Genomic DNA, 15326 nt, shown 5'->3' with positions numbered 1-15326 from the left:
ATAAAAGGCTAAAGCACACAAGTGCTTTGTACTAGATGTCCTAAGTACTGCAATTTTTACCAGCCTTACTGTATGGTTTGTCAAATGGGAACTTGGGAAATAAATGAGCGGTCATTTGTCCAGAAGCTCCCGATATGCTACATGTGATCATTTATTCCTCCCATGGTGCTTCACAACTTTTCGGTTGTGATTGTTCAGAAGAGATGACGTTGATGTATTCATTTTTTTTTTTAATTCCAATTAAAGTTGCCTTATTTCATATTTTGAGCCCGGTGAATGAAGCGGAGGATGAGCAATAAGCATCTGGTCGGGAGAGGGCGCTGTAGACTCAAGATATTTACACGGAAATAAAACCACCAAGACCAAATGACATTTATTTCAAAACCATGTAAAAATGAAAACTAATCAAGTTCTATCTACAGATAAAAATAAAACATTTGTGCAAAACATATGCATTTCACATAATTGAAAAATGAAAAGGAAATCAGGCACATGAAGCTTCACAACTCACAATCAGCATTAAAAAATTGACCATTTAAAAATACTGAAGCAATTTACTTAATACTGACTTTACCACAATAAATACACATTTCAATATCACTCAAATACAGGGGGAAAAAAACTATTATTAATCGGATGCAACATTATAGTGTCTCGCCTCCACTGTCCTGTATGCTTTGGCAAAATAAATCAATAATGTTGATTCCCTCCTTTGCTTGAAAGCAGTCTACACATGCACAAGTTCCAAACTACTCAAGACGACCACTAAAAAGCAAATATTCCTGCATAAGCAGCGCAGCACTTACATTTCAATTCTTTTGATTTTAAGTGCTTACTTAGCAATTTCCTTTGTCATTTTCAATGACTCAATAATTAATATGAACCATCTAATATCAAGCTGTGATTGTCATCCATTTTTAATGTATGTATTGGCAATTAGAAGAGAAATATGCAGTGTTGAGCCATAGAGGAAACAAAAAGAATTAGTGAACTATCTTTAGTAGATAGCTATTGCACACAACAACTTCATTTAATGGATCCACATTAATAAATCTCATTTATTTAAATGACTAGACAGGAAACTTGTTTGTACTGCGTTTAAATCAGAAAACAAAAACAACAACAAAAAAACTATAGCCATAAAAGACAATACATCTCATATAAATATTTAGTGGTTACTTTGTGTTCAGTATGAATTTGAATAAGAGCTTTTTGGAGACATTTAAAAGTGCTATTTAATTAATATCCCTGTTTAATGAAACATTTTCTACTGTGGTGAATCTTCACTTTTCCACCATTCAAGTATTGATTAAAAACAATGCGGCATCGAACACTTCAGCCCACCTTTGACAACTGAGTACTTTTTCATGCTTCTCAAATAATAGAAAAGCATATCATAGTAAGGAAAAAACAAGCGCACATTTTTGTTTTGTATAAAACTTCTTGTTCCCCTTAAATACTGCTGCAATTCCCAAGAGCATGCGTATTATCAAAACTTTGACAATATATACTGTACGTATACATATAATTCCTAAACAAACTTGACAGTAATCGTTTTTGCACACATTTGACACATACGATAGACATAGAAAAGTTCCATCTACAGTACAATATTTGCTCAAAACTAGAATTTGATGCCTGAAATTACAAGATAACATTGCACAGCGTGACATAATTGAGCTTTGTTCTGTGGTAACGGTGTCATTTGTGAGGCCTTCGAAACATTTCTATGATGAAGCGATGAAAATTTGCCGCGGCGCTTTGAAACCGAAGGTCAGACATTGCAAAAGTCCATGAATGCAAAGCACTCCCGAAAAACCCAGGTCATGGTAATCAGCAAAGGTTGAATCCAGTCAATGAAACTTTACTAGTTTGTTAAAGATGTTCCACTTTCAATCCGAAAGGCTTCTTTCATTAAACATTTTAGATGTGGACTTTCCTAATTTATTCTTTCACGTGTGGGATCCCTGCTGATGGTCCCAATACGTTGTTGTTGCCTGGGATGTAACTCAATAGAATTTTATTCATAGAGCACTAACATAATTTTAGAAGAGGGGAAAAAAAAAGGTAACCAAGTGTAAGACCATTTTTAAAAAATTTAAAGGCGGGTTTTAGAGTTTTAGATAGGGGTGGCGAAGAGGCTTGTCTCGTGTGCACCGCAAGTCAGCTGACTAGTCAGCAGACCTGAGGAGTGTAAGATAGTGGAGTGGAGTGGTAAGGGGGGCTGGGGGGCGGGGGAGAACAGTTCGAGATTCGAAAACAAATAGGAGCAACTTCAAATGAATTCCAAAGTGCACAGGCAGCCAGGGGAAGGAGGCCAGAAAAGTGTTCCAGTTAAGAAGCAAGCAGCTGCATTTTGAGCTGACTGCAAACATTTGAGGTAGGACCGGCAGGCTACAAATCATTTTGACGTTTTGAGAGAAATAACAGAAAAGAGGAGCAGAATCTCAAAATACAGTGTGCAGGGAGACAGAATCAGAATCAAAATCAGAATCAGCTTTATTGGCCAAGTGTGTAAAAACACACAAGGAATTTTTGAATTCAGAATCTGAATAAAGGCCTCCTCATTACTCAAACCAGTTCTGTCTAGAGAGGCCTTTTGGAGTTTGACAGACTGCTTCGTTTACACTGCTTTCACACCAGCGACACCTTATATCTAAAATTGGGATGTCATTGTCCTTACAGCCTTATTTTGTTTTTACCAGGAATATCTTCTCTCCTCACAAACATTTTTTTGAATGCAAGCAGAAAATTTAGGGACACAAGCTTTTAAATTCACAATTCCTCTCTTCTTCATGTATTACCGATAATACACAATCTCTTATCTCGAAAATCAAGTTCTTGTTTTTTTTTTTCATCATGACCATTTCCTCAAAAATAAATCCATCCGTTATCTGAACTGCTTAACCTCACAAGGGTCACGGGAGTGCTGGAGCCCATGTCAGCTATGTTCCGTGTTTTTGGGATGTGGGTGGAAACCGGGGGGCCCAGAGAAAACCCACACAGGCACGGGGAGAACATGCAAACTCCACAGAGGCGAGGCTGGGATTTGAACCTCGGTCCTCAAAACTGTGAGGTAAGTGCTCTAACCGGTCGTCCACTGTGCTCCCTCCTTACAAATCGAGTCAAGGATTTCGGGAGAGAATTGAAGCATAATCGCGTTTATCGTGAAAGATTTATGTGAAAGCTGTAGCTTTTCACACTAACGATTAATATTTAATAATAGTTAGGGTCAGCAGTCGAGTCCTTTTCCTCAAAAGAATATCCTTTCAAGATGCAAATGAACTCTGGACTCGGAGAAGCCTCTCGCCGATGTTGTGCCATGCCCCTGCTCAAAGGCTGCTTGGTTTCTCCAATTTAAAGGTGACTGCGCTCCTCAGAACACCGCAATGCACTGCGACCACCACAGGACACAGCCTTCAAGGCATAAAAAGTGAACCGTCAAACCTAAAACGTAGAACTGAACCGTCTTCCAAAATCGAGAGAAGTTCACTTGCCTTGATTCAACCTTTGTGAGCAAATAACGATGCAGATGTGAGGCCTCCTACACGGCTGGTAAAGAGAGATTCTTGGTACTTGTGGCAAGTAAGTTCAGATCGGGGTGTCCGTTGACACTGGACTGCTGCGGCGGCTCGGCTGTTGCACATGACCCGTGAGTGCTGAACGGACCGTGGGCATTATTGTTCAGGTAGTTATGAAACTGACTCTCAGGAGGGTCCACAAAGTCTGCTTTGGACAGCATCTGCTTGTCGTTCTCATGGGCGTAGTGGCTCAAAGAGGCCACCGACGGACTACTGCCCAAATTAAAATTCGTCGGGTATTGTTCCACCGGTTGATCTGGGAAGGCTCCCTGGGTTTGGGTGCTGATGATTGGCTCTTGGAATGCTAAGGCTTCCCCGTAGGGTTGACCCGATTGGGTGCTCGGGCCACTGGGGCCAGAGCCAGAATTCCCAAGCTGATAGTACTCGGCCGAGGGGGAGTTCATTAAATAAGCGTTCCCGTTTAGGTGGTTTTCATCATCGCCATAACACAGCACCGAGGCTAAGGGGACCACCTCGGTGTGACACAAGTTCTCCGACCTCTCCTCATCATCGTCTTCGTCTTCGTCCTCCTCCGAGTCGGTGTTGGCTAAACTCTGAGTGCTGGAGTCTGAAAGCCCGCTGAAAACGCTGCTGCTATCCTCCTCGTCTTCGTTGTCCTCTTCCTCGTCGTCCTCCTCATCCTCGTCTTCGTCCTCCAGCGGGTCGTCCATGTCGCCGGCCGTCTGCAGGTGCACGCCGGCGCTTTGCGGAATGGCATCGGGCAAAGCGTAGTCCAACTGTTGCTGAGACTGAACCAAAGGGTTTGAGCTCACTGCGTCGTTGCCGTGGTAACCGTTTGTCGGGGAAGCTTGCTCCTGCTCGCGACTCTTCTCCAGCTCCAGCTTCATTATGGTGTGCAGGAAATGGGTCCGGACGCGGATGGGGTTAAACTCCACTCTGCCACTCGAATTGCTGCAGCCTTCTTTTGTGCAGCCACATGGAAATGACATGCGGTCCACCTGGAGAAAACAAAGCATTTCCAGTCATGGGCTACACTTTGGAATCGTTACATGAATTTAAAAGCAGCAATGCTGGACAGCCATGTTTTAAAACCACGTTTTAGGATAGGAAATATTGTATAATATTTATGTTTTTTGGTGTGCTGTCAGATTTTTCCTAATGTAACATATGTGCCTTGACGCAATAAAAGTTGGTAATCACTGATAGAGACAACAGGCACCAGATCTAGCCCACCAGGTCATTTTATGTGTCCCATAAAAGTAAATAGTCTTCTTCATGTTTCTTGATAATTGTAATTTTTCAATCAATGTGGCAGAATAGATCTACACCAATTCTCCACTTTTAAGCAATTACTACAAGCATTTTCACAACAAATACCCTCATAAACATAAATTGGATAATAGTTAAATTTTATCTTGCCACTATTTTTCATGATTTCTGTTTCCAAATTTAATTTCTTGCTAATTCTATCTATCTATCTATCTATCTATCTATCTATCTATCTATCTATCTATCTATCTATCTATCTATCTATCTGTAGCAAAAATCAAATAGAGAGCCAAATCTGTTTTCATCACTATTGGGCTGAATCCTCCAACTTGGATAAATTCCTCACGCTTTGTTATTTTTAAGCCTTATTAGCAAATGTAAATTTTAGCAAGGCAAAGTTAATGGCTGATTTTAAAGATGTGAGGATCCTGCCCAATGCCACCGGTGTGTAATCCTAACAGCTATAACCATTAACAAAAATTAATGGTGTCCCTTCGAAAATTGATCTCATGTCAGAAAGAAAAAAAAAAAAAAACAACAACCAATAACTGGAGCAGACTGCATCTAAAATCTAATTTTTGACCACTCTTATATGAGCAGTTCATTCATGCTGTGCTCCAGCACTTCTATCCAGCAGCCCAGATGGCGCGCAATGTTCATGTGACCACAACAAGTTGCTAAGGTGTTAACATAGTAGCGAGAAGTTAGCATCTATTTTGCTTTGCCACAAAGTTATTGACACTCAAGTGGAAGTTGACTGCAAAACTAAACAGACAAGATTACAGAATTACTCAATTACAAATAATGATTGTTCAAATACATCATTGACTTTCTCCGTCTTTGTTACAAAAAAACTAGCTCAAACCTCAGATACAATTAATGAAAAACACCATTGACAAGGTAACAAAAATTACCATGGAACTTGTGGCACTTATCTATCTCAAAATAATGAATACAGAAATACAAACAGGCAATAAAACAATACCTGGCATTTATTCTTCAAAACTGGTTATCATAATATTTGAGTGCAACTTTATGCAAGTTTGGTTCAAGTAAGGCAAAGCGGTGGGGAGGACACGAAGAAACATGACATAAGTCGAGATTCAAATGAAATCTCAACTCGGGTGAATTGTTACAGCCCTAGTAAGACTATGAGGAGGTACTTATGCATTTATTTGATTTTTGTCGTCACTTACCTGGCACTTGATGCCCGCATTGCTGCAGGCGCAGGTCTCGGGCTCACAGAAGACTCTGCAGTCACACCCGCAGTCCTCTCGGGACATGCGAATGGCCCGAAGTTCGTGCTTCTCTTCCACGTCAATCTTCTTCACCCCGGAGGTACGCAGCAGGGCTCGCCGCTTTTTAGTGGTGAGCGGCTGCAGGAAGAAGTACTCATCCACCTCCGTGTTGTCCAAGTCGATATCGTCATCGGAAATGTCTTCAGCAGTGAGTGTGTTGGCCTCGTCAGACTCGACTGTTCCATTTTTGGTCAGCTAGAAAACGGAAGACACGGTGACACAGTGAGCACAGCCAAGCAGAAGCTGCTGTAGGCCTCGGCTCTCTCTCAAATTCTCGTGTACAGTATTACTTATACATTTTATGTATATAGTTTTTTTTGCATGTGTTGAAGTACATTTACAGTGTGTTAGAAATGTATTTTCACGTGACTGAAGCATGTGGGGGGGGGTAACTATAATTTATTTTTTTTTTTTAATAAAATCTGTCCTATCACTGAGTTTTACTGATAGCAGATTGGTCTGGAACGTATCCCCTGCAAAAAAAATAGGGCTCACGGATTTTTACTATAACTGTTGTATTGTAAACTAATAAGTCTTCACTTTGGTAAAACAAAATTATACACCTATGGATATGCGTATGTGTTTGCGTGTGCGTGTTCGTGCTTATGTACTGTACATTTGTTGAAAATAGCTTGAGAATAAATCTGTTAATTTTGGAGTCTCAGGTGTGCTCAAACTATGCCAAGTGTGTGTTGTACAACACCGCCTAATCCCCCACTCTGGGGAAGCCATGTGGAGTTAAGTTGCCTCAAGATTGTATGTTTGGGTGTTTTCAGTAAGCCTGTTTTGTTAAAAATGTATCGCTGTAATGCTGTATTCATTCCATCACGTATTGCTTTAGTGGCTTTGAGAAAGAGTTTGGGGAAGATGATGTAACCACAGTTGTTTCCCTTTGTGAAGTATTACAGGCTTTTTGTCAGGTCTGGGAGGATTGTCACTCGTTGATGAGGTGCGACAACATGTCTGTACCATTTTTATCAGCGACAGGGTAATAAATTAACCTCACAAGGGTCACAGGAATGCTGGAGCCTATCCCACCTGTCAACTGGCAGGAGGCAGGATACACCCTGAATTGGTTGTCAGCCAATGGCAGGGCAGCAATTTAACGTATAATTTCAAATTGGAAGGTGTAGTGTATAGCTACTCAGGCAAGATGGTGCTCTTGTGATTTCCTTAAAAGTAGTAATTTTGAATATGCAAGGTTTTCAATAAGTGCATAAAGAAGTTCAAAGCAAATCAGTGTAAAATTGTGACAGGCGTTACTCCAGTTAAGCCAAATGTGGAATTAAACTTTTTTTTAAATTTTTATTATTTTTTTTTACCTTGAGTTTAATGGAGTTGAGCTTCTCCTCCTTCAGGTGGTCCCTCAGCATGTCCCTGTGGATTCTTTCCTGCTCCATGGCAAACTCCCCGAGGGAGTACTGCTTGACCCAGCTGTGCCTGTTGGACATGCCCAGCGTGCTACCACCCTGGCTGGGCACACTGGTGAAGCCCTGCCTCCTGCTGAAGTAGTACACGGTCACCTTCTCAAAGTGCACCCTCCTTGTGCATAGACGCTTTTCTCTCTTCAAGATGGAGTCGGCTGCGGAAGAAAACACAGGGTTAAAACCATCATGGTAGGAATATCAAGAGCACAACAAAACATTGCCGGGACGTTTTAAAGATGAGATACAATACAATTCTGACTTTTTAACTACGTTTATACAAATATGTACAGTATTGTCATGTTTTTTTAAGCATCGGAAAAGAATTAAATTGTAAAAAGATGGATTATATTTTTCCTTTGTACAATTTAAATGTACTTGCATTCAGAGAGAACTTTTTTTTTTTTTTTTTTAGCTGTTATGATATGTGGGGCACAGATTTCCTGAGAAAACCATCCCTAAAACCGTGGAATGTGGAAAACACTTCTTCATATAAGGAGCTTTGCACAACTGTGCTGTGAAGAAAATGTCATCCCAGTTCTGTGTCACTACTACGGAACTCTATGAGGGGGAGGAGTACAACAGCGGAGTATAAATTCCCCACCCAGCCCTGAGTTTAAGAATACTACTTCAAAATAAAGTGACGTCCCTTATCAAACATTAAAGTTCTACACAAGGAACAACGCTCTGTTGTTCTATGCGAAAGACACCGCCCACACTGGTTCACAAGGAAAACAAATGCTAATCAGCTTGTTTTAGCAGATGTTTCAAGCACGTTTTAAGTGTGGCTGAACGTTAGCAAGTGATTCACGAGTTCTCCCCGACTATCACACGGCGCTGTGACAACATGACAACCGACAGAAGGTCAGCCTTCGCAGAGCCCCGTCCGCTGGCAGCTGTGGCTGACAGAAGCCACGCTCTGACACCAGGGACGCACTCGTCCCCTTTGGTCAGCTCTCCTGCCACCGACCCTAACATTAGGTACACCTGTATTTGCATCTGATGGCATCCAATAAAAGTGCTTTATTAAAATAAGTTTTACAAGAGCTGCACACACATTTTCACTTTCTACTCTCGAAGATACTAAAAATGTCTATTTGTTACCAGGGAAAGAACATTCTGGCTATACAGTGTCAAATCACCTGTGTTTCAAATCATCTTTTCCCATTGAAACGAATAGTAACATCAACAATCTGTTCCAGCCTTCCCCACAAAAACAAAAAAAATTGTCATCTGTATTTCAATGAGGAAAAAAAAGCACACCAATGTATTCTACTTTAGAAAAACAAGACATAATTATGTAATTAAACAATTTAAAAGAATTCCACTTTTATTGGCACGCAACATCAATTTAAATGCCTCTTGTGCTGCTCTTTCTCGGGGCATTATAAGCGATATATATATATATATATATATATATATATATATATATATATATATGCCATACATGCAGCAATCGCTCATTTATCGCTTGGGTTACATTCCACAGCATCCTGCAAAGATGAAATTTGTGAGGTAGCAAACAAGTATTTGTTGTATGTTTTTCAAAAATGTTAAAGATTCATACTTATACTGTAGTACTATGTATGTATGTGCATTGTGTACCTGCTTTTAAAAGGCGGGCCTTGCCTGTTGAGTGACGTGGAAGTGAGCGAATGAGGACGTTCAGACAGATGGGTGTTTGCTGGCTTTCGCTTTAGTCACTGTGTGTGCAGAGTGACGGCGTCAGTTGAGGCCGTCGGCACTACAGGACGAATGTGTTTGTTTCTCCTGTATTGTGTTACCATTTGTTCAAGAAAGCACTGTAGAGAGAACAAGTAGCTGTTTCCATCATCCCTCTATCCAAACCACCTGTTATAGATTACAACTTGTTCTAACTACAGTTGGTCCAATTAGCCAAAGATGTTTACTTTTCCAGAGATGAGAGGTTGTGTAAATTGAGTCAGTTGTACGTTGACATACGCAGTTGGTTCTTTAGGTTATTTTGTTGCGTGTGAAACGATACCAAACTTTATTGTCTGTGTTTAAAGAACCCTTTCATCCTAGCTTGTATTTATTGAACTCCAGTTTGTGTGGAAAAACAATCACAGCAAAATCCGTTAATATGGCAAAAAAGCTCCAAAAGTACAAAGGTATAACAAAAAGTGAACTGCAATATACCAAAAGCTGACTTTCTGATTGTAATTTCTAATAATAATAATCACAATAGATTTAATGTCATGCACCTTTCAAGAAACCCTCGGATGCTGAACAATAAAATAGTGGTTACAATCACATGAAAAGATTAATAAAGTAAGGTAAAATTGCATGAAAATGCATCCAAACGTACATACACAAATAACATACAATACACACGGCAGTGGAAATGCAGGCTCAGGAAAGTGAGTGTGGAGTCATGTAAACGTGGATTTCGACTCTGGATTTGAAAAGGAGAAAAGAGTCAATGATGCGGATGGCAGGTGCCTGGGATTTTCAAGGTTGGAGAGCAGAGTAGCTGAAAGCTCAACTTCCCAAGATGCTGAGGCATACAGGGGAAGCAGTGACGTGAAGAGAGCAGGAGGAGTGGAGGGAGTAAATTCAAGTGGGAATATGAAGGAGGTCGAACAGAGCTTGAGATGAATTGAAATTGAGACACTCTTAAATCCTGCAGCTCTTCAGTACAGTAGAAATATTAGTCATTCTTTGAAGAAGACAGATAATATCAGAGCGGTCATCTGTATACATTTGTTGCTGTACCATTTGTGTTCAATCTGTTGCTCAAAATGTTGTACCACCTCATGATAGATGTTATTTTCTCTTATCATTGTCCAGCAGACTGAAAGGCTATCCAATATGGTTGTTTAAATAAACTAAGTAATTATCTTTGTTTTGTCTGAGGGTAAACTGCAACTGACAGTGGTGATTAAGAGCGTGAAGCCTTTTTTATTATAGAACAGTTCACTATCCGTTAGTGGTGCTCATGTGAAGTGAGTCGAGTTCCCTGTCACCATACAGTATCTGTTGTCTAGGCTCACAACTCAGAGCAAAAATAGTAGCTGAACAACAGCTCGTGTCTTGAAAAATTCACAAGTCGCGTCACTTGTATCTCAAGGCACCACTGTATTTGTATTGGCGCTGCACGATGCATAGTGTTAAAAATCTACTTTTGTCCCACCACTAGTTCCTGGACACAGCACATTTTAAAGGGGCACTGACAAGAAAAGCACGATTTTTAGTATGTTTTAAATTAAAAAAAAAAAAAAGAAAGGCAGCCGGAATGGACCTATTCGTTTTTTTACCACTTCTTTTTTTTTCCAGCCACAACGTTATTTTGACGTATATGGCTTTTTGTAACTCCTGCCATGAAAATCCTCTCGAGGGATTTGTTTTGGAGAAGAAGCAGGAAGTGACATTATCAGCAGGCGTCCACTCAGGCAGCCTCATGTGTTTGTACCAGTTTTACCTACTTTGTTCCTTCATGCTAGCCAAAATGCAGTCTCATTGTATTGCTGGATATTGTTCAAACACTTGGGAGGATGGATTTACCCTTCATATGTTTCCAAAAGACCCGGTTCGTTGTGAAAAATGGATTGCACAGGTGCAAAGGACGAGAGCTTTGTGGGTTCCAAATGACAGCTAGGTGTGTGTAGAGCTACTAAAAAAAACAATAATAATAAAAATTGGGGAGGGACGTAATCTTTTTCTCAGAACGTAACAAAAGATCCGCGTACGTAAGTCAGGGGTGCTAAATGTGTTGATGTGCGCATCGGTGCCGCGTCCGCCGATCACGGCTTCGGCCGGGGTGGCTCATCAAGGCGCCGAGCCGGGCTGCTTTATGGCGTTGTCATCGCTCGCGGCTGACTACGCTACATACTGTCGGGGAGTCTGTTGTTAGTTAGAAGTGATCCACATATCATCTAAATATGGCTCGCAACGATAGGGTAATATTGCCCTGGTCAATTCATTCGATTGTGAGATGTTCTCTTCTCTGACAAGAGCTTCCGAGTCAGAAGCTACGTAGGAAAAATCAGAAAATCTCTTTTGTTACGCTCCCATAGCAGGTGCCACTACGTGTTTTTAATGGTGAATGTGTCAGGGTGACTGAGGTCTGCTGATGACGTTGCAGGCAATATGGATGTCAAGTGAGACTTCCCCAACTTTGCGCATGGATGACACAGTCTGCGCTCATTTTTTCGAATAGACATTGAAGTGAATAATGTTTTATGTTTTATTTTATTTTTCATTACAATATCTATTTTAGAATGTTTTTAGGCATGACAGTGGCCCTTAAATATAATCCAGTAAGTGCAAACAATTAAAAAAAACTGGCTATAGGGACTATTTTATCCCAATATGTTATTCCAAATAGCTACCAGGGGCTATTCTTAGAAAGAAGGTTGCAGGGTTCATGCACAACACAGCTCGAAAAGTCATCGCCCATTCATCTGGCCAGGCTGGTGTGATGATTCTGCTCTTAATAAAAGAAGCTGCCTGCACATGCCGCTTTTCTATTACACCAGTGGTCACTCAGCATCACTTAGCCTATCCTCTGCACGCCTCTGACTCTGCATTCATATCACACTGTCTCCTCTAAAGACCAGCTCAGCCACACAACATTGGAATAATACCATTAGTTGCATCTTGATTAAAATTACCTCCTTTGTTTCCTTCCCTTTAATGAAATGACAACATTCCTTTTCCGGCTTGGAGATATATATATATATATATATATATATATATATATATATATATATATATATATATAGAGAGAGAGAGAGATAGAGAGAGAGAGAGAGAGAGAGAGAGAGAGAGAGAGAGCAACTCGGCGAACAACACTCACGGGTGAAAGGGCCAGAGGCAGACGGGTTGATGCTGTCACTGCTATCCCCACTCTCACTGCAGGATATCTCATCATCAGACTCCCTCAAGGAAGAACACGGGGAGGAGGAGGCTTCCACCTCCTCGAATTTCCTCTTCAGTATTCCGGTCATGGCCTGACACATCTGCACCTGAAACACAAAGACAACGGAGGGGGCCATGCATTATTTCATATCCAGTTTAGGAGGCCTCCGTAATCCTCAACACACTCAATTAGCACCACATCCATAACCACAAATACACACGTACACAGACACACACCCTCCCCCAAATCCTCCCTCCAACTCTCCTGCCGCTCTGCCTGGCGCTCCCCCGGCAATTGATCACCTTGGCACAAAGGAGCAACGATGGCCAGCAAAAGCTGCTAATTGCATTCTCGAGCTGATGTAGAGGAAGTTCATTTGGCTTCATCAAGGAGAAAAAAAAAACCAAGCAGGCTTGACCAACAGCGTAATGCGATGCATTTATGACAATGCACCTTTTTGGAAATATGCGTTCCGAATATTTAGTTCACGTTTGTGCCACACAAAATTGAACAGTATACAAAATGACTTGAAAATAAATCTTGTCTTTTGGGAAAATAAACCAACTAAGTTATATACATTGACACAAGCTTTTATACACCCTTCTTCATATGCCAGGTTCTGTGATATAAGAAAACGGAGAAATAAACTGAACCAATATGGTTGGCCAAGTGTCCGCGTGCTCTTCAAACAGGAGAAGTGGCTGTGTTGAGATTTTACCGTTCACATTCAAACTCACGTTAAAGTGGGGTTATTAATTCATGTTTATTGCTCAAATATGATTTTATTTGGATAGAATCTCTTTCGATTCATCTGAAGTTTTTTTCAGTTATAATTATGCTCTGAGAAGTTCCAGTAATGAAGGTCTACATGCATGTATTTACTGGTACTATGTAACTCAACTTTTCCGTTTATGTCCTAAATGTTTATTTTGCGATCGTGGCTTGTTTGCTGTCGAACTAGAGTGAATACAAGTACGGAAGAAAAGATCCTTGAGTGTTCATTAGCAATTACTCAATACTTTTTATTTCTTCTTTTCCCAGATTACATATTGTTTACTCAGGTAATTCATTCCTTGTAGGACTGCTTTTCACTTTTATTTGTGTCATATTATTCTGGATTAACATTCCTCTTTTTGGCTACTCTACCAAACTTTGCTTACTTTGAGGGATGAATCATTTTACGGAGCGACCTGCAAGGTAGTTGATAAAGAAGACAATCAAGTAAACAAAGGGTGACCATGATGGACAGTAAACATTTTGAGGCACGTTACAAACGTTATATGCATCATGTGCAAGGGAATTCAAGTGACGGTACACTCGTGACCATTATAAGCACGGAACCATTGTGGGTCTTTTGGGTAAAAAAAAAAAAAAATGCTTGAACAAATCTGAGTCCCTAATAAACCCGGCAAAACCGCACTGCTGGTTTTGTGCACGAAATGACTGGCAGCTCCGCAGTTTCCCTCCTTGGAAACAGCAACGACGGCCGGAATCTTCACCGAGCCTCATCCTGTCTATCTGTCAGAGCAGCTTGTGGGGGAGTTCCATTCACAGACGGCCACCGCGTTTCATCTGGGGGTGTGCTATTGAGTCATTACAGATGCAAATGCTTCCTGGGAGATGTGCAGCCTGAGAGAAGGGACGCAAAGAAGAGGTGCAGCCCAAGCGGGAGAACCGCCACTGCCAGAAAGAGAGGCTCATTGTTCCGTGGGGGTTATTATTTTATTCTTTCCTTCAATTGTGGGGGTGCTGCAACTGCCACCAGCTTTGTGGATTAATCGCCGCAAGCTAAAACAGAGGTCTGCAAGCTACCAATTGAAAATGGAGGTGTGGGTCAAATCAGTGTTGGACTCCCTTTTATAAATTTAAACAGGAGTATAGAGGGTGTGCCGTCACTTCAGAATCACTGGATTTCTCAAATGGCTGCGTATTCACTTCAGTACTCGGTGGTATAAAGAAACATTCCTGCTTAACTTCTTGTGGTGGAAATTTCCGCCAGAAATAGCGTGGGCAGTGTCCAAAAGGTTCTAAATTAGACACCATTGTTCGCAACCTATGTGTACGTTTCAGCTCTCTGCTGAAGCTGCATTAGGCTTTGATATTAAAAGTGGTTGCCATGGAGATTCCCATGTACTCTCACAACTAGTGCTTTCCCATGTGACAATGTGTCCAGAGCACCAAATTGGATATGGACATCCCTCAATTATTATGCCATCCAATATGCATATTGTACTATCAAGGTATACAAGTGTTTAGATATGTATACATCTATATAAATAGATCTACAAATGTATACATGTACATGTACATACACATATAAATATGTATACATGTACACAGAAAAAAAATTCTATAATTATAGAAATACTGCATTGTATGAATATATGTAGATACTATATCTAGGTATATATGTACATACATATAGTAGCTATATACACATCAAAATCAGCAGATAATTGGCATTTTTAGCTACTCGGTTGACTGGTTTTGATGTTATAATTCGCCGATCCCTCTGATAAAGACATTTACTCTGCATGGCCGTCGTGTACAGTATATCTGAACCAAAAAGCTAGTTTATTTTTATATATTACACCAAATAAAGTAACTAAAAAAATGTCAGCACAATGACAGAGAGAACACGGCTGAGAGACAACACAGTGCGAGGGTCAGACTACAAGACAAATTTTCACAATTGCACTATGTCAGTCTACTGCAATAAAATCTTGTATTCCAATACAACCACATCCCAATTTTTACAATCAGTGAGCTTTATCTTGTCAACCCATATGCGAGCGATAACACTCGTTAATGTGAGGATGACAACACAAGTGGATCGTGTAGACTGTATTATACGAAAAAAAATAGGGAACATTTCATGTTGGTGGTCAATGGTGCTCAAGACTGGAAAGGA

At 40.6% G+C, this 15326-nt stretch overlaps 1 protein-coding gene across 2 annotated transcripts in view; it reads right to left on the bottom strand.

Moving 5' to 3' along the window:
- Positions 1-261: 261 nt before the first annotated feature.
- csrnp3 (cysteine-serine-rich nuclear protein 3) overlaps positions 262-15326 on the bottom strand; it is a 35814-nt gene continuing 20749 nt past the window's right edge. The window contains exons 3-7 of one of the 2 annotated variants that reach the window (XM_061842651.1): positions 12353-12521; positions 7432-7691; positions 6008-6304; positions 3498-4540; positions 262-3417 (exon numbers count right to left, since the gene is read on the bottom strand). In XM_061842651.1, the coding sequence (XP_061698635.1) occupies positions 3545-4540; positions 6008-6304; positions 7432-7691; positions 12353-12515 (1716 nt within the window). In that variant the 5' untranslated portion in view covers positions 12516-12521 and the 3' untranslated portion in view covers positions 262-3417; positions 3498-3544. Of the gene's footprint in view, positions 4541-6007; positions 6305-7431; positions 7692-12352; positions 12522-15326 lie in introns of both variants that reach the window. The other variant, XM_061842650.1, reaches the window with a different exon arrangement.

Source organism: Syngnathoides biaculeatus, chromosome 14, assembly GCF_019802595.1.
Source record: "Syngnathoides biaculeatus isolate LvHL_M chromosome 14, ASM1980259v1, whole genome shotgun sequence".
In the NCBI taxonomy this organism is placed as follows: Eukaryota; Metazoa; Chordata; class Actinopteri; order Syngnathiformes; family Syngnathidae; genus Syngnathoides; species Syngnathoides biaculeatus.
The sequence above is the reverse complement of the archived record's forward strand: the minus strand, read 5'-3'. Positions and strand labels throughout refer to the sequence as shown.